Genomic DNA, 27,743 nt, shown 5'->3' with positions numbered 1-27,743 from the left:
GTTTTTTGCTTCAAATCACTGTATCTAGGGATTTGCTCAATTTATATTGAAGTTTTAGACATTTTTATGTATGAAAATGTCTGAGGAACACAATGACATAAATATTTTCAAAAGAAAATTACACGACTTGTGAGAAAAACACAGTTTTAATTTTAAACTGGAAATAAAGCATATTTGGCAACACTGTAATCAAAAATATTAATTTTTTCTAGATTCCCTGACTCATTTCCTTCAAAATGCATTTCACCGATTTTTTATAGACCATATGAACGCAAAGATATGAATAAAAGTTAAAAATTTATGATTTTTTTCTATGGAAAATTTTCCATGCACGATTATGACACGTCATACAAATTTTGTCATCAATACACGCCTATGATACGTGTGAGTGCGACTTTTGTTTACATTCATAGTAAAAACTCACAACATAGTCAACCGATCTTCGTAATATTTGAGAGATTAATGCAGAATAGAAAGAAGCATCAATTGTCTTCTTTGGATTGTTTATACCATTTATAAGTTTCAAGATATTCAATCTCAAACTTTAAAAATCGTTTTTCTCGAAATGTGCTAAATTGCGCTTGTCATAAGATAGCACAACAGCGCAGTGTTACGAAATTTCAAAATCAGTTACCTATTTCTGCTTGCGTTTACCGAAACCGCCATTCCGATTCAACGCCTCCCTCATTCATTCACTTTCCAGCTGAATGAAATTTCATGCAGAATCGAATGCTTGAGTGCAGAGGAAATATAAATTCATTCACCAACCAAAGCATTCATTTGTTATTATGTGGACAGTTTCAAGGCAGAAGTTAGCATCTTCTACATTTTCGAGCATAAGGGAACTGCGTAATCTATATTTGGTGCACTTTTGATCAATAATCCCTCTCAGAGCTAGAATAGAAATAAAATTCGCTTTGCTTCTGAAATCGAACATGTCCGTACCTGAAAGCGCTGCGCACAGTGGGACCAATCCAAAAAAGGTGGGACAAAACCTATTTGAGGCCTTAGATGTCATTTTAGAGCCAACATTTCTTCGGATGATATGTTCACAATATTATTCTGCAACTTTTTAAATAGAATATTTTGTTGTTAGGCTAAAGTAGAGTACCCGAGCAAAAATTTTTTTTTCGAAAAATTGTTTTAGAGGGTCGATGTCTTCGACAAAGTTGTAGAATATTATGTTTTGAATAACTTCTTCTAAGATACCACAGACATCAGACCTCAAATTTGTGGCAAAATTGTTGTTTTTTGAAAATATGATCAAAAAATCAGTTTTTCGATATTTCCATGCTAAAAACTTTAATTGATTAATTTAATATGTTCTACAAACTTGCAGGTAACACTAAAATACAACTTTTTGTTGAAGGAACTAATAACCTAAAATCAATATTTTGGCTTCTAAAACTATTTTTCATATAAATTTACTCTATTTTCATCAAAGATTTCTGTTTTTAGGTGCACTTTTGTGCAGCCAAACTTTGGCTATTCCGATACTCTATTATTCGTAGAATAAAATTAATACTACATAGAAACAGGATATAGTTGGACGCGTTGTTTGGGTGACCATTCATGTACGACGGTTTATAACATAAAATGTGGTTATATTATTTTTAATTTATATACATTATTAGCTATTAACAAAATCTTATATTTTGCACGCACTTACAAGCATGTAGAACATATTTAGTTGATCAATTAAGGTTACAATATGGAAAAGTGAAAAAAATAATATAAATTTTGAATTTAAACTGCCAAAGAACAACGATTTCGAATTAAAAAATAAATCTACAGTATGTATAAGGTATTTTTAACAAAAATGTTTGAAAATGAATATTATACAACTTTGCTGAAGTCCTCAACCATAAAAAAATAGAAATGATTCAATTATATTGTGAATATTTTTCCACACACTTAGGTTCTATCATATCTAAGGCCTCAAATAGATATTATTCTACTTTTATGAATTTGTAGAACTAATCTTATTGGTTAAACTAAAGTAGACATCCCGAACTAAATAAATCAAATTTTGTTTAAATGGTTGAGGTCTTCAGCAAAGTTGTCAAATATTGTATTTGGAACAATTCTGTTGAAAATACCATTTTTTTATTTTTTTGAGCCGAAATCGTTGTTCTTTGGCAGTTTAAATTCAAAATTTATATTATTTTTTTCACTTTTTCATATTGTAACCGTAATTGTTCAACTAAATATATTCTATATGCTTGTAAGTGCGTGCAAAATATAAGATTTTGTTAATAGCTAATAATGTATATAAATTAAAAATAATATAACCACATTTTATGTTATAAACCGTCGTACATGAATGGTCACCCAAACAACGCGTCCAACTATATCCTGTTTCTATGTAGTATTAATTTTATTCTACGAATAATAGAGTATCGGAATAGCCAAAGTTTGGCTGCACAAAAGTGCACCTAAAAACAGAAATCTTTGATGAAAATAGAGTAAATTTATATGAAAAATAGTTTTAGAAGCCAAAATATTGATTTTAGGTTATTAGTTCCTTCAACAAAAAGTTGTATTTTAGTGTTACCTGCAAGTTTGTAGAACATATTAAATTAATCAATTAAAGTTTTTAGCATGGAAATATCGAAAAACTGATTTTTTGATCATATTTTCAAAAAACAACAATTTTGCCACAAATTTGAGGTCTGATGTCTGTGGTATCTTAGAAGAAGTTATTCAAAACATAATATTCTACAACTTTGTCGAAGACATCGACCCTCTAAAACAATTTTTCGAAAAAAAATTTTTGCTCGGGTACTCTACTTTAGCCCAACAACAAAATATTCTATTTAAAAAGTTGCAGAATAATATTGTGAACATATCATCCGAAGAAATGTTGGCTCTAAAATGACATCTAAGGCCTCAAATAGGTTTTGTCCCACCTTTTTTGGATTGGTCCCACTGTGCTGCGTCGGCCGAACGAGTGACGATTGAAACGAACCAAAAATTTCATTCATCGCTGCGGGCGTGAAATGAATTTTGTTTTCTTTCAAGTTCAGGCAACGATGTCAATTTTTTTAAGCTCTGCAACAGCGACGATATACGAAAGACCAATCTGCTTCAACGAATTTTTTAGTATTTGTCGTCAGAGGACGCTCAACAGTTGGCAAACATCGTGGAGCAATGGGGAACTTGGACGATGGCTACATTCGATTATCCCAAAGGTATCAACGAAGCCTTGATTCAGGGGGTCGGGATTTTATTCGTGTAATGTCCCGACTTATGTCCAATCACTACACCATGGATGCGCATTTGCGGCGTATTGGGCTTGCGGAAAGTAGTCTGTGCGCTTGTGACGAGGGCTATCACGACATCGAGCACGTTGTCCGGGTATGCGCCGGGTATTGTGACGTCAGGTCTCAGTTAAAGGATTCCCTTCGGGCCCGAGGTAGACCACCCAATGTACCAGTCCGAGATATGCTGGCAACTCGTGATTTCCCCTATATGTCCCTTATTTATACTTTCATAAAAACGATAAATATTCCAATTTAGCCCCTCTCTTTCTATTTCTCGTTTTTAGAGTTTCCTCCTGCCTTGTGGAACCGATCAGCTCCAGAGTGCCACTATGTAACCGCCGTCGCCTTTACCACTGCGCCTGCATAGAGGAAAACTGAAGCGAGAGCGACTCGAGGTCCGATGACTTTTGAAGGATTCCCCGCGGGTCCGAGGAGTACCATCCGCCAAGCCGGTACTCGACGACTTGCTGGACTGAGGCGCGGATTTGTTTCGAATTTTTCATAAAAAAATCTTTTGCCGCCCTCTCTTGTATATTGAATCTTATTTCTAGTCTTAAGATAGCTGTAAACTTTCTTTTCTTTTGTAAAAAAAAATATTTCAACATTGTACCCTCCTAGTTTTAAAATATCCAAAATGTAAAAACAAAAGAATTTGGCACCGCCAAACTAACGCATTTGTGCATATCAAATAAACGATATGAATAAAAAAAATGATGAGTTCATGAAATATGTAGGATATACGTTAGCCTTCGCCTATTCAATCAATTTCATTACAATAATCCAACATTTGTACAATATTTTCCTAAATTTTCATTGAAAAATATTAAAAATTGGGTGAGTGACATTGAAAAAATGCGGTGTACTTAAAACTTAAAACCTCCTACACCAATCATTTAGAAATTTCGCAGAGTTCTTTCTCACATCATTGCCCAGGTACCTACGGAAGTACTTTACAAAATATTATTATTTTTAAAATAACATGTTTCCCGATTTTTTTAACGAATGTATTGGCTTCAAAGTGATATGAAAAAATGAAGGCTGCTCTCATTACTCCTTATCATCTTTATTTATAGCTAAAACATTTTCTGGGACCTTTGGCACCAAAACATTAGCTACGTTGTCCGGTCTTAGCCGATTTCTAGAAAGTTCTAGAAAGAGAAATAATACACCATTCCAAAGGTATGCTATATTATTCTGTTATGAAAGAAATATTGTGCTATATTGCGACAGTAATAAGAAAATAGTCATTGTTTGCATTTTTTTTCATGACAAATATGCAAATGGTTCAACATTCTTCCAAAGGCACGTCTTGGTTCTAATAATAATTCGGAAGAGCATTTAATTCTGCTATAAATCAATTTGGGGGCATGCAACATTTTTCAAAACTTGTGTTGCACTATAACCCATGCTAGTTCCCTTGAAAAGTTAAAAAATCACTATAGCACCGTGCAGTGAGTTATGATGTAGTTTTGGCAACAAATTCTTAATCCACCTGGACAGTGCGTAACGAATAAACGGTTTACTTCAATAGAAACATGTGTGTCACGTTTTAGCTTAGCTATGGGTGCCATATGTCAAAAACGTCGCAATTTTTGATACCTAACTACTTCTACGTAAACAAGTATTATATTTTAAAATTATATCGCTTGGCAAATTTTGGACCCTTAATGAGGGTACTGTACTATTTTATAGCTTATGAGGCCTACAATCGATGAAATTTGTATTAATTGGCACCAACATGTTTGCTTCGTTCCTAAGAACCGCTAGTAAAATAATAAATGGCCCGAGAATGATGAAATACTTCTGTTTGAGTGCAACGAAAACTCTAATCGGGTGCCCAAAATATCGTACTACCATTTAAGTCAAAAGATAGTGCAAATATATGGCAGACACTACTCTAACCAATGGTTTCAAATGGGTAGTGATAATTGTAATAGGGGACACATTTGAAAACTACGTATATATTTAAGCAGTTGAATTGGTTCATGCAACGCTTAACTATACATTCATTTCAAAAACAAAAATATACATCAGAAATAAGTTTTGCACACGCTTCAACCCCACATAACAAAACCTCATAGCAACTAATCATTGCCTCCTCACAAGCGTGTGAGGACATCACAAACTCCTCTTGAATCATCATGAGGTGTAGCCCACTCTCCTCCACGGAGCAAATATCCCATGCGTAATAAAATATTTCTCTGTATCATTTCGTTGAGCAAGAGAGGAACTCACTCATTTTTCGGGTCCTCACACACAACGGTAGGATGCTCCCGTTGCATTATTCTTTTCTACCTCATCCTGAGGGAGGGATATTAGCCCTCATTGTGTGTTGCAGTGTTTATATCAATGTGTCGTATGTGAACAGCTTAAAACCTACCAACGAAATCTAATATCGATACGAGCATGTATCTTACTGTAGTGTGTTTTGTTTATTTTTGTGACAACTAATGAAAATAGGTTTTACCCAGTGTCGGTTTACTCGTAATTCCACTAATTCCAATAAACCAACCCCCCCTCCCCCCTCCCCCCTATGGCAACACTACAGCTGTAATCAGACTTTCTCTTTAGCTCGCTACACCGATATGAAAACGAAAACGCCGTTGATGTGCACTTTCCAATATTTACCAAAATATCGGTTTTATTGGTGCTATACCTGTATGTGAACACTTCCATCACCAAAGGACCGTTCTTCAGAACATATTCGATGGCAAATTCAGTGGCTAACTTTACAGCGACAACATCCATACCATCCACCCAAATGCCTGGTAACACATCTCCACGTTGGAAATAATTTGTATTGCAGGATGAGCGATTAGCACTTGTACCCATACCTGAAAAAGCAAATGTTGTAAAATTAAAAAAAACTTGGCAGTACCAGTCTATGTACCATAGCCATTGTTCTCGCAAACAAAAATACAAGGTAGATTCCATAAATATGCGATATTGTAAGCTTCAAACACTTGTCCTTGATTCGATGCTCCATCTCCATACAGTGCAAGGCACACTCCTTTATTTCCTTTGTACTGGCAAGCTAAAGATACACCAGCACCAAGTGGAACCTGTGCACCCACAATTCCGTTCCCTCCGTAAAAATTTGGTGCGTACATGTGCATTGAACCACCTTTACCTCTAGCACAACCATTTTGTTTACCAGTCAACTCAGACAAAACACCTTTGACGCTCACACCCATTAAATAAGTCCAACCGTGAACACGATAGGCGGAAATTATATTATCCTGAGGACGCATCGCAGTCTTCATTCCAACTGCGCACGCTTCTTGGCCTGAGTATAAATGACAGAACCCTCGTACTATTTTTTCTTTATATAAGTTGCCGGCGGATGTTTCCAATCGTCGAATCGTTTGCATGGATGTATACATTGCAAGTGCTTCATCTTTTGTGACTGTAGTGTTGGTGAAAGGACCACTTTGTAGGTTATGAAGTTTGAATGGCTGAAATTTAAAGATTTAATTTAATTCATTATACTAGGAGTTAACACAAATATCAGAGAAAAATTTACATAAAAATTAATAATAGTATAGAAATGTATCGCGAGAAAAAAATAGTAAAACAAATTATAATGTAGGGGGAAGTTGCCCAATTCGGACCCCCAGTTGTTTCTCAGCTAGGGTAATATTATGAAAAGCGTGTACATCATTTTCATGGCTGTCATGTAGCTCTGTTCTATTTCACAAAATGTTGCGGTTGTTCTTAGTTTTCGTGTGCTTGCGCTAGGAACGAATGTTGCTTCGGAGCGCTTTTTTGAAAAATGCGTAAGCCGAAAAACAACATTTAACTAAATCAAGTGCATTATCGTGATTTTGGATCTGCCGGACAATATATTTTATTTAATATTTTGTTTTGGGCGAGACTATCAATTAATTTTCGATTAATCGGTGTGTGTGTGTGTGTGTGTGTGTGTGTGTGTGTGTATGTGTGTGTATGTGTGTGTGTAATAGAATATGGGTTGGCTCAATTCGGACCTTTTGCCGTATACACGATCTGATACACGATCACTAAAACCATTTGAAAGGAAAGTATGTGCAGTCGGACGAGCTTTCAGGAAAACATAAGATTTCGCAAATCGGTTGACAGATTTCGACGTTATAGCTCATAACCTATTTTTAAGTTATTTCGCTCAGCTCTTTTTTTATTTCGATTGTAGAGGTTTTAACCTTAAGGTCATTCGCCACTTCGGGTTAGAAAAATCTCTTAAGAAAAATCTCTAACCCTATGTGCGGGGTTGGGTTTCGAACCCAGGTGAGCTGCGTACAAGGCAATCGATTTACTATGCCCGTCCCCAAAAGCTCTTACTTTTTATTATATATTTATGCTATAAAGTTTTATATATCAAAGAGAACTTTTCATTTCACAATTCGAAATTTAGTGAAAATCAAATAGGTCAAAATAAGAATTCATTTCTATTGCAAAAAATCGATTAGAAATGAGTGGAACAGGGGTTGGGTAATTCGGGCATTTCATGTACTTTTGCGTCCTTTAGACACAATACGGTAAAAAATCTGAAAAAGGCGCCTTAGAAAAAAAATGAGCGCGATTGATCAGGCTTCCAGGGAAAAATATTTATTTGATAATCGGTTGACACGTTCCAGTTCTATAGCTCATAAACCCTTACTAGGTCCAAATTGGGCCAGTCCCCCTACTTATCTGTTACTATTATGAATAATATAGCAAGGCTCAGCGTCAAAGTATGCATCTGCATTTGCGTATGCGTACGCGTTTAGGTAGTAGCTTTTTATAGCAGATAGGGTATATGCGAATCGCATTATTTCGGATTGGTCTCTTTTCTATCCGACCGTCGTAGTATACGGAAGCATAAAAAAGATGGATGGGTAATGTCTGCGACATAGCCGGAGAGATGTTCAATACATAAGAAGCTGATACTTCAAATGTGCTGATACACATTCAATTCGGCTCGGCAATTTCCTAACAGCCATATAGTCAAAGTGTTGGTCAATATAACAATAAAAGCTTGGACTAGTTTTATCCGCCGTTTTATTAATAAAAATCAGACAACGGATGGATAAAATAAATACACACAGGACATTTAGAAGTACAAACATAAACACCACAGACATAGAACAGACCTTATTCAATCCTTGTAAAATACTAGAAAATATAGTCGAAACGTTGGAAAGAACATCAAAGCCTGTTCTGCATAAATTTTAAGACTGACCGCATTTCAATAAGATCATGTAGTCAAATTTAGAAACTGATACCTCAATATAGTAAGATTTCTTTGCTGGTTTTCGGTGAAATATTTTCCGAGTCCCAGCTATCAAACGTCACTTTTACTGAGATTTCAGCAAATAAAAATTGTTTATTTAAATCTCAGCTGTTGTGATTTCGGCAAAAGATGCGAAAAAAAACTGAGATTTGGCAGACAAATTAAGTGTGTAATTATCTGAATTTTCGGATAAAAAGTGATTTGGGCGAGGAATATTTCAAATTATTTATTATAAAATATATGGGTGGGTACTGCCTGCGACATAATCAGAGTGTGGTAACTATACTTCGGGTGTTAATTCAAATCTAATGATATACAGCATTTGAGCGGGAAGTTTTCAATTGATTCTTTATGATAATTATGATCAAAAAATGAAATATTGTAGTAATGTTATTATTAAAAAGCTGAAAATGCGTTTGGCTATACTTGCCACTAAATGGATGGTGAGGTAAAGATGCACCTCACCATTTATATTTGACTGTCGTATTACCAGCCAGAATCAGCAGCAGTAACGAAGAATTATTCGCGCCATGGGCCGTAGTGAAAACAATTTCAATTCTTTACACGAAGAAAATAGTCGCCCTGAAAAGGGCGGTTTTTTCCTTGTTTCGGAAAGAAAATTTGCTGTTTAAGTTGCGCAAGCCTTCTTTTGATCTATTTGTTATCATTCGCAGCATTTCCTGCCAGCTCCAATACGATGGCAAGATATTCACTGCTGCCAAGTAAACGAGTGCTCTGACACCGACTCGCTCGGGACCCTTTCTCAGCAAACGGACAGGAAACTGGAGACCAGCACTAACCAACCAGGATTTTGCTTTTCCTTCGCTTTTTTCCTATACCGCAACCAGACGAGCACATGTTGCCAGGACGGGTATAACACACGAATGATGCCGCACTCGAATACGACCCATACCCGGTTTTGTACTCGGTTCAGTTTAATAGAGATATATAGGCTTGATAGATAGCATAAGGGCTAATTAGTTTTGCAAAGAAAAGGTTCTCTGGGTGCGCGATTTTTGCTCCAATTGCCCTTCATTACTAGCACAAACTAATTGTTACAGTCAGTTCACGAAGCCGGCTGAATCTTAATAATCACCTCTCCCGATGTTTAAATGTAGTTCATCCAACAAGGTTAACTAATAGAAACCGACCATTCCAATCATTACTTCATGAAGATTAGCGGCTCGGTGCATGAAATTAGCGGGAACCAATCAGGACCGAGCTTCGGTCGGATGTTTTAAAATCGGTTTTTTCATGTGTGTATGCCATCTGCCACCCATCGAAAATGAAAATGATAGCATCTACAAGTAGCACGTAACGACCCAAACTTATACATCCGTCAACCATGTACAGCTCACAAATATTTCCTCGGTATTGTACAGCCCTCTACTCGCACTATGCAGCCAAATACGAATAATAATAGAAACAAATCTGTAGCGGATCTACCTTTCAAACTTTTCATCATTTAAGTGTTTGGCCGGTGCACTATATTGATGGCTCGGGAATATGTTCCGCAATGTTGTATTAAAATTCTCGCCATTTACGATTAGTTTTCGAAAGATTTTTCAAAACACAATTTATCGTTATTAATGCATGTTTTGCATATTCCAAATTTTAATACAACATTGCTGAACATATTCCCGACAAAATGGCCCAAATAGGGTGACCATACGTCCTGGTTTCCCAGGACATGTCCTGGTTTTGCATCGACTGTCCTGATGTCCTGGGAAGTCAAAAAAATGCTTTATTTGTCCTGGTTTTTCTCCTGTAAGCCTAATATATCGCAGTTACGATCGACCGGAACCATAGCTGCAACGTATACTCATCCTCAATCGGAATGCGACAAACAAAACTTAATACAGTGGAATCTGCCACTTGTACCTTCTGATGGTTTCTTTTAATCTCTCAAGAGTGTCTCGTCAACATCGATGAAACAATGGTTACCAGCACTTCTTTTCGGCTTAAGGTTGGACAGAAAATGCGCAAAATTCGCAAACAAAAAAAGCAGTTTTTTTCCACACCGTATGTCAGATCTTCATAAAAATCAATCAGCGTATGTAGAATGTTGTTACAGTACTGCTGATTGATTTTTATGAAGATCTGACATACGGTGTGGAAAAAAACTGCTTTTTTCGTTTGCGAATTTTACGCTTTCTCTGTCCAACCTTAAATCGTCTTTCAATCCGGGATCCGAAGAATTCCCTTTGGTACCTCTGAAAAGACACATCGATGTTTTGGTGTTTCTGCTTATACTTGAGTTCTCTTACTAGTGGTTTTTTTTCGTCTTACTAGAAATCCATTCCATAAAAAGAAAAACAGAAACTATAGTAGAATAATTTCATTCAGCACTCTCTCGAGCTGAGGATCATGGAATTATTATAGGGTCGATACCAGTACCTATTCAGTCGCTCTGCTTGTTAACAGTGCAATGAATCAAACGCATGTTTCTACCTGTAGTATGCTTTCTATATGTACCGTGCCAGTACTATAAACAAGCAAAGCAATCGAAAAATAAAAGTCGCCCAAAGCCAGTGTGAATACTAAAGCACCGTTACTTTCATCAGTGCGATATCGATCATTCATTTCAAGATGTTCGAAACTCAACAGCAAATTTGCAAATGCAGTTTAGACTAACGGAAGTCGTCGTTATACAAGCCCAACCACACTCGTTACTGATAACGTTTAAAACTTTAGCCATAACGCTATGGAAGACAATATGCAATACGTCGTTGAGCATGATAATGTTAGGACCAAGATACCCGTTTATATTGACAATGATTAGATTGATATGCTACTGCGCGATCTACACCTGGGTACTATTAATAAATTCATTACCATCATGTCGGAATACGTAACGGTGGAATTCTTAAAGTTTGAAGCCTAGAGAAATTTCTTTTATGTATTTCCAACGGTGTTCTTTTCGTATGAGAATGTGAGTGACGGAACCTATTCCTGAACTTTCAATTCAAAGCAAAAAGCGTGACCAAATCTCAAATCGCACTGTGCACGTATGAAGGACAGACTCCTGCGTGCCCTACGTTGTTACACAAGAAGACACACTACGAGAAACCATGTACATAAACCTCTAACGAAACAATATCAACTGCAAGCATACCCATCACACAGCCTCTTATCAACATTAACTAAATCACGCACAGCGTGTTCTATCATTGTGATGCGCCTACTACTTCTCTGCCAGCACCACTGATAATAAAGTAAATAATAAAGAAAACGAATACGCGATCGTGACCCGTAGCCCCCACAAACAACTCAAACCAGGTAATCGTGAAAGCCCATACAACATCAACAGCGAGGATAGCATGAACGAAAACGATAAACCGAGAGAAAGCGGACTAAGTGATCCACAAGTAACAAGAAGCAATGAAGTTAATGGATCTTCAATAAGAAATAATATCTTTACGCAAAGTAACAAATCGCGTACACAAGATCCGATTGATATACAATAAAATTTGATTTATTTATTTTTATTTACACATTGATAATATTAAAAGATCAAAAGATGAAATAGCTAATGGACGATAAACATACCCTCACGCCTGGACGCTGAACAGCGACTAACAGCCGAGTGTAGCGTCCTACATAACAGGAAGTATGGAATGTCGCGGTCAAACCAGTGCTGCGAAATTTCAAAATCAGTTACTTATTTCTGCTTGTATTTACCGAAACCAAAATTCTGATTCACCGCCTCCCTCATTCATTAACTTTCCAACTGACTGAAACTTCATGTAGAATCGAATACTTGAGTGCAGAGGAAATATAAATTCCTTCACCAACCAAAGCATTCATTTGATATTATGTGGACTGTTTGAAGGCAGAAACTGGTATCTTCTACATTGTCGAGCATAAGTGAAACCGAACATGCCCGAACCTGAATGCGCTGTGTCGGGAGAACGAATGATGAGGGAAACGAACCAAACCGCGACGGACATGAATTTAATTTGGTTTTTTTTTTCAAGTTCACGCAGGGATGTTAAGTTTTTCAAGCTCTGGCTCAAACTGATATTTTTTACACCAAGCTATCTGTCAGTTTTCATATGACAATCGATAAAACGGAGAAATTTGGTAACAACGGTAGGTTTTGCAGCTCTAAGATCGAGAGATAATGGTTGTCATTGGAGATTGCCAGACATAGCTCAGGGAAGCTACTTGGGATCGCTGATGTTTCTGATTTACGTTAATATCGTGTTATTAGTGCTGAAAACTCCTCGCCGGTCCTGCACAGACCATCTCAGTATGAAACGTTTGCTGATGATGATGTTGCAAATCCGAAAAAATTCTTGGTGATCGAATTCCGACGAAAGACTTAATGGCAGATCTCTTCCTCCCAAAACTTTTTTACTGTCGAAGCTCTGCCTGCCTAACCCCAGAACCTTTTAACTGCCGAAAACATGCGGAGAAGGCAATGCCGATTGAGAGGTAACGGAGGGACGCAGTACCCTTTCGTCTGTCCTGGTTTTTACTCGTCTGATATGGTCACCGTACCCAAACTTTAAATCATTCTACTAAGTATAATAGAAGTTATTAACGTTCGAAGTCTGACGCGGCTGCCACTGCCGATATTTTGAAACGTGATCCCTATATTCAAAGCATAAATGTATTCTACATTGGAAGAATTCAATTGAAAAATTCCTTTTATTATCTTGTATTAATTTTGCGCTTGTTAACCCTTTCATGCCTAACTTTTTTCTAGTGCATATAGGGTTTCAAAACTATTTTTTCTTGAGAACGGTGAGATCAAGAAACACGGAAAACCTTTTTTCGTAAAGATAGACTTCCCTTGTAGTGCTAGAAGTTGCTTAGTTTTTATCATCTAATGCTTGAAACAATGCACCTAGAATATTTACAATAGTACAATTGCCTGGAAAACGTAGCCATTGACAGTTTAAATTGACAAGTTTTATCAGTTTTCAAAAATATTGCACCATAACGAAGATATATGAAAAATTCAATTTCCGTCGTCAACGTAAACTGTCCCTGGCAGCACTGCTCCATCGGAATTCAATCAGGCTAATTGCAATGTCTTCAGTTCTACAGCTGATCCTTGTTATTGTTAATGCTCAAATAAAAGGTTATAGTCACATTTATTAGCCTTACTTGTTTTTGTGAGGAAATCTTTCATCAATCAAAAGTAATAGCTAATTAAAAACCTGTTTTAATCCACCTAGCGGTGTAATTGTGTCTTTCTCCATCATGAACACGATAATTTTTTAGTTGCTTCTATTTATTAAAAGCTTTCAAATGTATACATTACAATTTTATTATACATGACTTGACAACTATATACGAGAAAAGAAATCATTATTCGAGTTCTAAAATTTGGCAAAAGAAAAACCAGTCACGGTAATATTGAATTGAAAAACCTGTTTTAATCCACCTAATGGTGTAATTGTGCCTTTCTCATTTATCCAATAGCAAGTCATATTCCTTATATTTGTGAAAATGTCTATTACATTCTTATTACACTTTGCACATATTTACAAGGGCACGAGTGCCACGAACCCGATGAGCAACATGTTGACGATGACGTCCTTGGAACAAAAAATATAATATTTAAGTGGATAAATCAGCATGAATTAAATGTTGTCTTCGTATAATATATTTTGGAATGCAGTGAGAGAGGAAAGGGATTATACCTGTAAAAGAGGATTTGAGAGAGGTCTAGTTGGTGAAAATGGATTTAGACATCACCCAATCCGATGTGACTTTAATTCTGGAATATGCCCGGTACCTTAGTTCGGTTTAAATTCCTATGTAACCGTAGTAACTCCGGAATCAAAAGTCAGATGTGAATGAAATTCAGTAGCAGTCAATGGATGTATTGTATTTATCATTTGAAATCAAGTTTGTAAAAATCAGTTAAGAATTTGCTGAGAAATAGGTGTGATATTATCATACGAACTTTGATAGTAACCCGAGAGTATCAAGAACCGTAAGGTGGCCAATATTTTTTTTAATTTTGATTATAAAAGGTTTTAACCCCTGGGGTCATTCGCCTCTTTGTCGGGTTTGGGAAATCTCTTACCCAATGTGCGGGGTTGGTAATTGAACCCAAGTGAGCTGCGTACAAGGCAATCAATTTACCAACTACGCTATCTCCACCCCCCTAAGTGGTGACCAATATGGCCAAAGCTACTTTGATTGGTCTTTAGGGATCTAGGCCCACTAATCCAAGTAATGTTAAATCCGTTTCAATATGTATTGCATCATTTGGACATCTTCATGTTGCAAGTTTATATAGGAATTTACTATGTGGCTGCAGTCTTCAACCCATAATTCCGGAACCGGAAGTAGGATCAACAAAATACAATGGAAGCTTGTGGGAGCGTTAGAACCGTTCATTTGAAACTAAGTTTGTGCAAATCGCCATCTCTGAGAAAATTGAGTGGCTTTATTTGATACACATATGCACCCACAGACATTTTGCGGTCTCGACGATTTGAATCGAATAGTATGTAACACTTGGCCCTCTGGGACTCAAATGGCAGGTCGATTTTTGAAGTGATTTCCTAATATTTTACTATATATAAGAAAGCCAAAAATCATTTATATTTCCAAACCAAACTAATTTCATATCTGTATTGCAGAGTAGATTTGTTTCGTAATGACGTATTTGATAGGTCGATTGATTTGAGGTATGAACTAATGAAAGTAGTACTGTTCGTGAAATCTTTATTCAGGTTGTAGCTTCGCCAAACGGTTGACTGCTCATCATTTTAGTTTAGCTGTGTAAATATTTTTTCAAGAACATGGTAAGCATGTTTGGTTATATTCCAGAGGATGCTGTTCTAATAGTACTTCTAACATTGATAGTATTAATTAAGCAAAAATTATTATTAACTAACATATATATTTTCGAAATCTGAACGGATCTGATTTTTTCAGATTTGGACGAATCTGAAAGCTGACAAATCCATACAAGTAATAAATAATGTTATAACTAGTATATTAGGAAACGATCGAAGAGTTAAAATAACTCATTTGCACCTTTTATTAACTGGCTGTCTAGAAATGGACGAAAGCAAACAGAACAAAATCGAATATGATTTTTAATTATTCGAGTTGTTTGAAACACCCAAAGAACATCAATTTAGAGGGTGGGCGTAGCGTAGTTGGTAAATCGATTGCCTTGTACGCAGCGCTCCTGGGCTCGAGTCCCGACCCCGCACATAGGGTCAGAAATTTTTCATAAGAGATTTTTCTAACCCGAAGAGGCGATTGACCTTAAGGTTAAAACCTCTATAATCGAAATAAAAAAAACATCAATTTAAAAGAACAATGTGAACAATGGACTAGTTCGCTATGGACGTGTGTGACAAAGATCTATTTTGCGGAAAGTACAGTCGCAATGAGACGAGAAGGTATTTATGGAACATTGTTGTCATGTTGTTGTACCATTACATTGTACGATTGATAGATTATAGCACAGAGAACAGACATGTAAGCTGGAACAAATTTTCCCGAAAAACCTGTGTAAACATTTAAAGGAAAATGCGTTGAAAATCACCATCACATACAGGTTCGCATGCATGAGTCACCATTGTATCCAAGTTTGCACACAAATCCCGTATAGCGATTGCTGGCCGATCGAAGCGCCGCCAAGTGGCAAGTTGCTACTTGCTGTTGTCATTTCAAAGCGACAGTTTTATTTCTTACACAAGTTGAAAACTTTACTTGTATGTCAGTTCTCAGTGATTATAGTGAAGACCCGCTTTTATCAGCCCACGATTTTGTCAGCCTGATATGAAAATTGATAGTTGGTAATTTGATGAGCTCTAGCAGACGAACCAAGTCGAATTCGAGTAATTTTTTTCTTGAGCATATTTTTCTTATCTTAGAGATCCTTAATATAAAAAAATCCACATTTTAATTTTATTTTAAATTTTGCGGTGTCTGACCCTATTAAGCGAAATTTATACTAAATAATCAGAAAGGGTTATGAAGCTATATCTAGGGACTAAAGAAGAATATTTTAAAAGCTTCGGTTTGTTAAAAAGAAAGAAAAATATATGTCCCGATTTTGTCAATATCCCCGTTTTAACAGCCTAAAACTCACCAAAGGGCTGATCTTCACTATATTAGAATTGTCTAAAGTTGATGCAAGTTGTTATGAAAATTCTTGAGTGCTTACAGAATTTGCGAAGTTAAAGGCTGATGAAGTACTATCTCTGATAATCGACACTAAGTTAACAAGGCATCAATACTTATTAATTTGCGCATAAGTAGTAGAAAGGCGTCTGCAGTACTAGGGCTCTAATCTCTAGATAAATAAATGTCCTTAAAATGTAAAAAAAGTGTTATACCTAAATCGAAAATACAGCTAAGAAATCAGTCGAATTGAGGCTAGCCTAAACACACAATTAATAAAATCGTCGATTAAAACCAACAAACGATACCGAGTTGATAGCTGAAAGTTATACTAAGAATAATAAGAATGTCGATAGAATCTCTCATCTAATATAAAATTTGTAGTAAAAAAAAGTTACAGTTCACTAAAGTACGGTGAAATCTAATCCACAAGAACCGAATTGACGATAATGAAATGAGATAGTTTATTTATGTTCTCATTCGTATTCATTACCAACTATTGGTAAAACTTATATCATAAAATGTGTGATAAAATCAATTTATCACTATAAGATGAATTGATCTGATCTTATCGATATCAAATTTGAGCTGAGCGACTCCAAATTCACTTATAATATATGGAGTATGCAACACCCAACCGCATAGTATACCCATCATTTGAGATTTGGTTTATGAAAATCGGTCCAGTCATCTCCGAGTAATCGATGTGACTAATTCTGGAATACGTCCAGAACCCGAAAATTTCGGATCTGTTGATAGTTAATTGGCCATCAGTGAACTAGTCTTGTAAATAGAAAAGATGTTATCTAGACTTGCAAATAGAAATGGATTTTTAACCTTTGAAGTATTACGGTTTATATGGGAAATTCCTATGTGGTCGCAATAAACAACCTGTAACTCAGGAACCAAATGTCAAATACGAATGAAATTCAATAACAGTCCATGGGAGTATTGTTTCTTTCATTTGAAACGAAGTTTATAAAAATCGGTCAAGAATTACCTGAGAAAAGGTGTGAGATTAACTTACGAACTTGGACAGTACCTGGTGGCATCAAGAACCGTCATCGGTGGCCAATGTGGTCAAAGCTGCTTAGAATGATCATTAGTGATCTAGACCCGCAAATCCGAGTTATTTTGCACCATTTTTGATATGTATTACACCATTTGGACATCATGGTGTTACCATTTTAATGGGAATTTGCTGGGTAACCGCACTCTTCAACCCGTAACTCCGGAGCCGGAAGTTCGATCGACAAAAAATTCAACAGCAGCCTATGGGAACGTTATACCTTTCATTTGAAATCAAGTTGAAACTGAGCGATTCGGTTCAGCCATCTCTGAGAAAAGTGAGTGAGATTTGAAAACACGCACACACATACAGACATTTGTCAATTTCGACGAACTGAGTCGAATGGTATATGAGACTCGGCCTCCGGGCCTCTGTTCAAACGTCGGTTTTCAGAGTGATTGCATATGCTTTCTTTATGAGGAAAGCAAAAAGGAGCGAAATCGGTTAAGTCCCAAAAAGTCGATTTAAAAAAAATGCTCCGACAGCATAAGTCATTAAATTGACTTTACGCTTGTCCGGACATGCCGCAGACTCAGGTGATTCGCATTTAATGCCAAAAGATCCTGACTCCTGCGCTGCAGAAGACAAAAAGCTAAGTAACCGGGAAACTCTAAGCTTGTTCATTGACCCTACTCCACGCTTTTCTAAACTTTCTTACTTCAAATCCTTGCTCTCCCTTGAGTACTATGGCTCTTAATATTTGAAAAATACTTCACCTTCCAGTCCCTTGCTAATTATATGTCGTTACAATATAAAAAAGGAAAAGGATTGACTCACTATAAGTCGTTAATAAAAAAGGAAAAAATGTACCGCGATGGGGATCCATCCAGCAGCTTTGGGTGAAAGCTGCCGACGCCGTGTTCAATCAACACACAGTGACTATATGCACAACTTGTTGAGGCAGACACAAGAGTCGATGAAATAAAACACCCCGGCATGGCAATTAGCGAGGGCAAAAACTACACACCTAGAAAAAATAGTGTAAATTTACGTCTCCTGACCCTGACATATACGAGCATCAAAAATGGCTTAGTTTTACGTTTGATTTTAATTTTACATGACGTTTAATTTCGTAAATCATGTAATTTTACTCCACATACAGCGTTTATTCTGAATGGTAGGAAGTGTAATTTTATGTCATTACGCATGTAAAGTATATGTTTCATGTAAAATTAAACGGAACACGATAATGTTCCGTCATTTGGTAAATTACGATTTGTTGAATTGTGTCATGTTTGCAATTACGTCAAGGATAAAATTCAGATTTTTTTGGTGTGTAACTCATTCAATGAGTTTCATCGTCGCACAATGCTTAGGGTGGAAGTTTTCCGTTACTTAACTTTTTGTCGGCTCCGACAGCATAAGTCATTGAATTGACTTTACGCTTGTCGGGACATGCCGCAGACTCAGGTGATTCGCATTTAATGCCAAAAGATCCTGACTCCTGCGCTGCAGAAGACAAAAAGCTAAGTAACCGGGAAAATCTAAGCTTGTTCATTGACCCTACTCCACGCTTTAATAAACTTTCTTACTTCAAATCCTTGCTCTCCCTTGAGTACTATGGCTCTTAATATTTGAAAAATACTTCACCTTCCAGTCCCTTGCTAATTATATGTCGTTACAATATAAAAAAAGAAAAAGATTGACTCACTATAAGTCGTTAATAAAAAAGGGGGAAAAATAGCTGTAACCCGGTGCGCTTCGCTACACCCATCAGGACTAAACGAAATATTTTAAATATACTAAAAATAACAAATATTTTTGTTACAAAGAAGAAACTTATTGTAATTCTCGCGGATAGATAATGTTCTTAGTTTGGCCACCTGGAGCATAATTAATTAAATTGGTCTGTATTCCTACACCCAATCGTTTGAAATCCCTTGGTATCATTCGAATTCGAGGTAGCAGTACATCTGCTCCTTTATATTTTCTAGTTCCAATGGTCGCTTAAATCAAATTTTTCAACCAAAGTTGTGGTGGGTCTATGTTATATTAGTTAATAGGCACACAAAGTTTCAATTGCAGCACATGCGGCAAAACGACGTTTTCACGATCAAAATTCAATAACTCCTGAACCATTTTGGAGAATGGATTTTTTCGAAGAAGTTTCTAGATATAAATAGATGCATCTTTTGATATAATGAATTGAGTGATTAATCCCCTAAAAGTGAAAGAGAAAATTTATTTCCCCAAATAATTTAGCTAGAAGATCGCTGTCGTAGAAAGAACTCTTTTCTTTCGAATAAATATAAAAACCTTCGTCTGACGGAGACTGCTGGGTAGGTTAGGGACCATTCATAAATTACGTAACGCAAAAATTGCCCAAAATTGACTCCCCCCTCCCCCTATGTAACAAATTGTCACAAATTTTTCCATCCCCCCTCCCCTGTTACGTAACAAATTCCAAGAAAACATTTTTTTTCTTCGATGAAAACATGTTACGTAACGATCTAGTTAACACCCCCTCCCCCCTATGTCACAACTTGTCACAACTTGGCGTACCCCCTCCCCCCCTAAAAGCGTTACGTAATTTATGAATGGTCCCTTACGTATAAAACCAATACTCCTGAAAGCATGATGGATCGACTGAATTAAATAATTCAACACGATAATACATAGATTTATATGCGTAACAGAATTTCCATCAATTTTATTTTGGATGGAGTAGTGTATGAAATTGAATTCAATATACGCAATCGATTAATTCTTCAACGGATTGTATTATTTTACAAAATCATGCGGAAATGTGGTGCAATTTATTGTTGCATCGATTAACATTTTCCCAATCCATATATCTAACTTATAATATCATTCAATAAAAGAATGCACATATAGTAAAAAGTTCTGTTTTCGAAACATATTTCCAATGATTCGAAGACATAACGGAGTGTTGGTGGACGTGGGTAAAGTTAATTCATAAAAGATGGCACAATTAAAACAAATATTTTGGCGATACAGAGAGTGTCAGGATATTCATTAACTTTCCATGTAATCACTGCACAATTGAACAATATTTCTTCAAATATCGTAGCAGAATACTGAAAATTGAACCAGTGACAGAGAATCTTTGGAGGTATCTCGTTGAAAACTTGCTTTGTGGTGTACATCATAAATCAAAATATATTAGACCAATCGTTTTCAAGGTTTGCACAGTTTTTATACATATCCCCAGGTATTGATCGAAGCATTTATTTTTTTTCTTGATATTTGAATTTTTCGTAGCATTCTGCAATTAAAAATGCAATTTTCGTTAAAAAAAAAGTTTTTAATCCACCTAACAGTGTGATGAGACATTTCTCATAACTCCTATCACTCTCTTCGGATATTATTTCGTTTGAGAACATTTAGAACTTGATGCTTCGCGATGTTTTTGATAACACATACTACACGGGATAGTGGCAGGACTCAGAGAATCGCTCAAATCAGCGTAGGACAACATCAGTGCTAGAAATCTCAAACCAAATTAATGGGAAAGCGAAAAAATGGCCCATAAAATAGACATACCAACGAATTATTGTTTTTTTTTGTGTAAAATGTTTGGTTTATTCTTAAAAGTACTATTTACAAGTCATTATCTAAATTAAATTGTAGTTCACTGATATTAATTGTGTTTAAACTATGGTTGATAAAGTTCAGGTAAATAACTAGTAGTTTAAGAATTTTCGCTTTCGTCTGTTGTGGTATTCCGTTTAGTGTGGGTATCATTAGTTTGTCGAAGTCCAGTCTCCGCCACCCGCGAAGAAGCGATGATATCTTCTGTTGAAGTATGTTCCATGCTTCGACTACACGCGGACAGTTGCTGTACTTGTGTTTCAGTGTTTCGACCGCTGCGTTACAATGCACACAATTCTCTCCATCTGCACGTCGTATCACATTCATTAGTCTTCTGTGTTCTGTTTTCCCATTCACAAACAGAAACAGATCGCTTCGCTGTTGTGACGTTAATCCTTTTGCTCGATGAATGTTATTCCATACTCGATGCCACTCTATGAGCGGATTCTCTCGCTCTACCTTAGGTGCTTCAGTACCCGTTACATAGAAACGGTGGATGAAGTCAGTGGTGGGATTTCGCTGAATTTGTAGAGGAAGGAGGGGTAGCTGTTGATGGATACTTGAAAAGGGCGATACTAGCAGTGATACCATTCAAAGAAAATCAACAGTGTATATTTCCAGACTTGGTTTTATTTTTAAAGAACTATTGTGTTTTTTTACATCCTAGATTGCATGATTCAGTGATCGAAACCCAAAACTTCATAAAGAATTTGAAATTATTAAATTAAAATTTGTTTTTGCTATTGAAATTGACATAATGATAGTATCGCCCCTTTGGCGATTGTTTACTTTTTCGGTCCCACCTATCAGCATTGAAGTATCGCCCTTACGTTTTTTTACAATAACTACCGTTCTACACCACCGATTTCGTCCGTGTTTTTTCAATAGAGATCATTGTTACTATTTACAGCTGGTATCAGCTTGATAATCCTAAAAATTACGAAAATAACAGTTTCGCCTCTAAACTGCTAGCAAGAAAAAGTATCGCCCTGTTTGTTTGCATGGAGCGTGGAGGGCGAAACTTTAAATAAACAAACAAAAATACAGTTTCGCTCGTTGTATTCTTTGCTGTAGTTTAAGAAAGCAATATCGCAAAATCAAAATTTTTAGGTTAATTTGTTGCGTTTCAAAGCCCTCATTCGCATGTATGAAAAAAGCCCTATGTTTACATTTGTAAGTATTGCCCTTTTCACAAAAAAGCATTGAAATGAAATTGCAGCTCCTTATATCACGCTATCTCTGAAGTGCATAGTTTCAAATTTTACTTCGACATCGACTTTTTCTAAAGGTGACTTCTCAGTAGTATCCTTGATTTGAATTATTATCGCTAATCCTAATGCCAAAGAACAAATAAAAACCTCACGAAAACGAACCGTTTGGGAAAATCATCATCATTACTGGAATTTTCATTTTCACGAAGCTTTTCGATAACCTTCCGTCACTTGCGTGAATGCACTGGGTGCATAGTGCTCTGAAAATCTAGCGAAATCGTCTTAGGGCACCAGCGGGTCTGTAAAGAATACAAAAATTAATTTCTATTCCATAATTTTCAGTTCAGCAATTCGAGAGATCGTGCTCACCGCAAGCCATGAAAAATAGACTACGTAGTGAAGCGATGGTCACTATTTATTAAAAAATCACGGTTAAATAAAAAATAAAACTATTAAAAAATTTCAAATAGTTTATAATTTTCACAAACTTATTAGGAAGAAATGTTTAATAAGCTTTCGTAATATTGTATAGGAAAAAAGCTGAAAATTTCAGTATTTTCTCTATCTGCAACATATAAACCATTAAGTATACCAATTAATTGATATACGAATTGGAATAGGTTCGCCAAATTTTGGAAGAAGTCTATAAAATAACCCCTTGAAAACTACCTTAAAATTGTTGTAGTTCGATGCAAAAAAAAATCTCCAAAACAGAAATGTACCTATTAATGTGAAACACAGCGAATAATACATACAATAAAGACTCATTTTTATCAGTCTCATGGTGTATTTTAGGCTGACAAAATGGGGACATTGACTAAATCGGGCAATTTTTGTTCTTTATAATATACTGAAGCTGTTAAAATATTCTTCTCATCACTTGATGTAGTCTGATAACTATTCTGAATATGATGCACTTTTTATTTTCGCATATTCCGCATATCTTCATGATAAGGAAGACATGCTCAAGAAAGGATTTATTCGAATTCAGTCTTGTTCGTCTGCTAGAGCCCATCAAACATATGTTCATATTTGGCTGATAAAATCGGGATTTCAATGTGTTATAATAGATATTCAGCATTCGAAGAAGTTTCTTTTGAACGAGTGTAGAACGACTTTGTTTCTACTTATTTGAAATCAGCGGTGTAGCCAGAAATTCGGTTTGGTGAAAATCGATCATACTGTCCAAAAGGCATAATTCCGAAACCGTAATTTTTGAAGTTTTAAAATTATGCAGAATTAATTTTTCAGAAAATAGTAACAGAGTTCGTGTCTTTAGCGAATTTGTTGAGACTTTATTGTAGTCATGAATATTAACCTGAGAAAATTCACCATAAATACTTCTTGGACGATATACCGTCAAAATTATTTTATCAAATGATGCGCTGTTTAACGTTTGTAAAACTCATCGAAGATACTAACCCTCTGAAATTGGCGGTTTCAAAATGATGCTATCTTGACCTTAAATTACTGTTTTTAAACATTTGACCTATACATATAATTGGTCATACAACAAAAATCAAATGCTCATCAAAATCGATCAGAACCTGCTAGAATCGAATGGAAATCGTCATTTTTCATAAATTTCTCTCTACATTCGGAAATTGTTATCCTCGTTATTAATCATATTACGTTTTCGTCTCAACTCGACGCATTCCCAAAATAAAAACCTGTTTTAATCCACCTAGTGGCGCAATTGTGCTTGTCTCATTTGTCCAGACTACGATTCCATGGCTGGTTATGTTCAATACAATGGTGGAAATGAATATTACATGTTCAGTACGATTTGCACATACATACAATGGATCAACAGCCACGATCTTGAGATACTATGTGATATTGAAACATCGATTGAAACCAGCGGCGGATCATGGAGAAAGATCCGGGAGGTTCAGGTCCTGCCGAAAATTTTCAACTTGTTAAGAATTTTTAAACTAGTTTTAATTTTAAAGTAGCAACCTCCGGGCCGGTATGATTGACGATTTTTGGAGTGATTGCATAACCTTTCTATATGAGAAAGGCAAAAATGTACCAAAGTCCAAAGAAGTCAATTTTTGTCAAACATCTCAATGTTTCATGCATTTTGAAGTCATTTGGCTTCAAAAATACAAATTTGATTTTGAAAATTTTTCATTTGGGTTTATGTGGGAATTTGCTGTGTGATTGCACTCTTCAACTCCTAACTCCGGAACCGGAAGTCCAATCAATAAAAAATTCAGTAGCAGCCGATGGGAAGGTTGTACCTTTCATTTGAGACTAACTTTGTGCAAATCGGTCCAGCCATCTCTGAGAAACAGAGGTCACTTTTTTTCACATACACACATACACAAACACACAGACATTTTCCGATCTCGACGAACTCAGTCGATTGGCATATGACACACGGCTCTCCGGGTCGGGGTTAGATTGACGAATTTTAGAGTGAATGAGAAAGGCAAAAACATTTTTAGCAAATGTTGAAAGTTATGCATTTTTTTGGTGAGCAGTTCTATGTTTCATAGACATTTAATCAATTTTAACTTCGCTTCCTATTAAATAAAGACCCATACTAAAGTATATTTCTACAAATACGAGCTCAATTTGAAAATAAATCTGAGGATTATGATTGAACTCTGGAATTTTCTATTGGAATGTTTTCAGGCAGGAATTTGATATTGATGCAATTAGTCAACAGTGAAATCAAGACCAATAGATCAGTTACATATTAGGACCCCATTCCGACAATTTATCAAAAGTTCTCATGATGTTTACAACAACAGGTTATCAATCTACGGATCAGATAAGTGTTATTGTAATATTGAATTAAATCAGTCTGCATCAATAAATTTCAACTTAAATCCAATATTTTTGTTGGGTGTGGTGGGGGGCGGGGGGGTTGTATGGTGTTAAACCCCAAAACCTTCTCTTGGCTACGCCGTTGCTTGGAGTTATTTATTTCGCTTTTCATTTTCCGATATGTTTCAGATCGATCCGATGGTTATAAGTTAGAAAAATTGCAGTCAGAAGGTTCGCACAAATGAACATTTTTGTACTGAAAAGTTATCAAGTTCCTTCCAGACAACTTGGAAGTGTTCGGTGATTATTTCTAGCGGTTGTAGATAGTAAAATGAAATACAAAATTCGTTTTATCGAAATAATGTTTGGCTTATTTCAATAGATTATTACTATATTGAACAATAAATAGGCGACAAAGAGTAATCAACAAACAACAAGCCATAACTTTTAAAGTATTCAAAATAGATATTTAAAGTCTTTAGTAAAATTATTCGCAAAAGTAAGAGCTACAAATTTGCTGAAGACATCATTTCGATATAACCACTTCCAAGAAAATTTGTGAAAATATCTCACTCATAGGGAGATTAATCAGCAAAAACACAATACCAAAAGAAAGGGCATATTACCTCCATTAAATTCTCCGAAGATACTATTAACCTAACATAAGCCGTTTTGGCGTTAATAATAGATTACATGTTTTTGGTCATATTTCTGACAATAGGAAATGATAAAAATCTTTCGTCCGCATTTAATGTTAAATATCTCTTTTGATAATAGTCCGATTTCAACAATCTAAAGCTTTTTCGAAAGGTATTCGTTAAAGCTGTCTAAAACCATATAAATTGTTGATCTATATTGTCAATTTTGACAGATAATTTTAAAAAACTGCAAATACGCCATTTTTACGCATTCAAACATTCATATCTTGGAAACTAAACATCAGAATCAAAAACAAATTAATAGCGTTCATACTGTTTTTTAGTTCTTTCATTTAAAATTGGTTTGGATAAGATCGGTTCAGCCATTGTGTGTAGTCGACTCCTGTACGAGACTGACGTGTTTTTTCGCCGTGCCTTCAAAATTGTGTAATTTGCGCTAATACGTACATATTAAGTGATCGAAGTGAAGTCATAAGTCATTCGGGAAATATTGTTAAATTATCAGTTGCGAGAAGTTGTTTTGTAGAGATCTTTTCAACGTAAAACCGAAAAAAAAATCATTTGCAACTTTTGCCTCTACTAGCCTGTTATAGACAATAGGAACGAACCACTTCTCTCTACCAAAGCCGCCGAGATGATTTGCAGAAAATGCGCCGTATGTATTACACCGGTCGAGCACAGTATTGCGTGTGGTGGTTTCTGCTCAGACCGATACCATGCTGAATGTGTTGCGTTAAGTATCTCAGAAGTGACGAGTTGTAATAAGCATCGTAATATTCACTGGATGTGCACACCATGTACCGATATTTTGAGCGATGTTTGTCATATCCAAGCATTTCGTGATAAGCGTGAACTGCTGTCCGACGCTGCTGCGATTATTCCGATTCGTGCCCCTTCTATTGCTTTTCATGCACAATCCCAGACGGAAGATTCAGCATTGCTCGAGGAGGTTTGTAAATTGAAAAAGCAAATTGAAGATATTCAACAAACTGTAGCTGTAATTTCCCGCTCGCACACTGATCTACGCACACGAGAGGACTCTTTTTCCGTTCAATCATCTCCTTTATCTTCGACGAGACTGCTGCAAGGCACTGGAAATGGATCTAACTATGGCCACTCATCAATGTCAAGTCCTTCTTTATGTTGGTTGTTCTTTACAAGAGTCAAAAATTCTACGAGCGAAACAGATATCTCCAATATGGTTGCTGCCGCACTTGGACCTACCGCAGTAGTAGTGAAAAAGTTAGTGCCACATTGGAAGGATGAAACTTTGATGCCTTTTATTTCGTTCAAAGTGGGAATAGACGCTAAACTAAAACAAACCGCACTACGCCCATCAACCTGGCCACGGGGAATTTGTTTTCGCGAATTTCACGATCAATATGGAGTGTGGAGTCCGAACGATGTACGTTAAAACAAATGTGATATGAAATTACCAATTTTGTAAACTATTCCGTAGAGTTAACCGTTATATATTGTTTGTTTTGTGCGCCTTTGTTAAATAATATTAAGTTTGAGTTCTATGTTTTAAGTTGTAATCTGTATGCGCTTGTCGCAAAGATGAAATAAATAAACAAATCAAATTGCTGAGAAACACGAATGAGAATTTGTCCGTTACATACATACACAGACACACACACAGACATTGTCCCAAATCGTCGAGCTGAGTCGATTGGTATATAAGACTCGGCCCTCTGGGCCTCGGAAAAAATCTTGAGAGTTTAAGCGAATTCTATACATTTCTTTTATAAGAAATGTAAAACGTTTTGAATCCACCTAACAGTGTGATGAGACATTTCTTATAACTCTTATCACTCTCTTCGGATATTATATCGTTTGAGAACATTTAGAACTTGATGC

At 36.0% G+C, this 27,743-nt stretch overlaps 1 protein-coding gene across 1 annotated transcript in view; it reads right to left on the bottom strand.

Moving 5' to 3' along the window:
* LOC131683270 (pyruvate dehydrogenase E1 component subunit alpha, mitochondrial-like) overlaps nucleotides 1–27,743 on the bottom strand; it is a 191,959-nt gene that overhangs the window by 47,181 nt on the left and 117,035 nt on the right. The window contains exons 3-4 of the mRNA XM_058965109.1: nucleotides 6,154–6,718; nucleotides 5,920–6,097 (exon numbers count right to left, since the gene is read on the bottom strand). Of these exons, the coding sequence (XP_058821092.1) occupies nucleotides 5,920–6,097; nucleotides 6,154–6,718 (743 nt within the window). The remainder of the gene's footprint in view (nucleotides 1–5,919; nucleotides 6,098–6,153; nucleotides 6,719–27,743) is intronic.

The sequence above is a fragment of the Topomyia yanbarensis genome, chromosome 2 (assembly GCF_030247195.1).
Source record: "Topomyia yanbarensis strain Yona2022 chromosome 2, ASM3024719v1, whole genome shotgun sequence".
Taxonomy (NCBI): domain Eukaryota; kingdom Metazoa; phylum Arthropoda; class Insecta; order Diptera; family Culicidae; genus Topomyia; species Topomyia yanbarensis.
The sequence above is the reverse complement of the archived record's forward strand: the minus strand, read 5'-3'. Positions and strand labels throughout refer to the sequence as shown.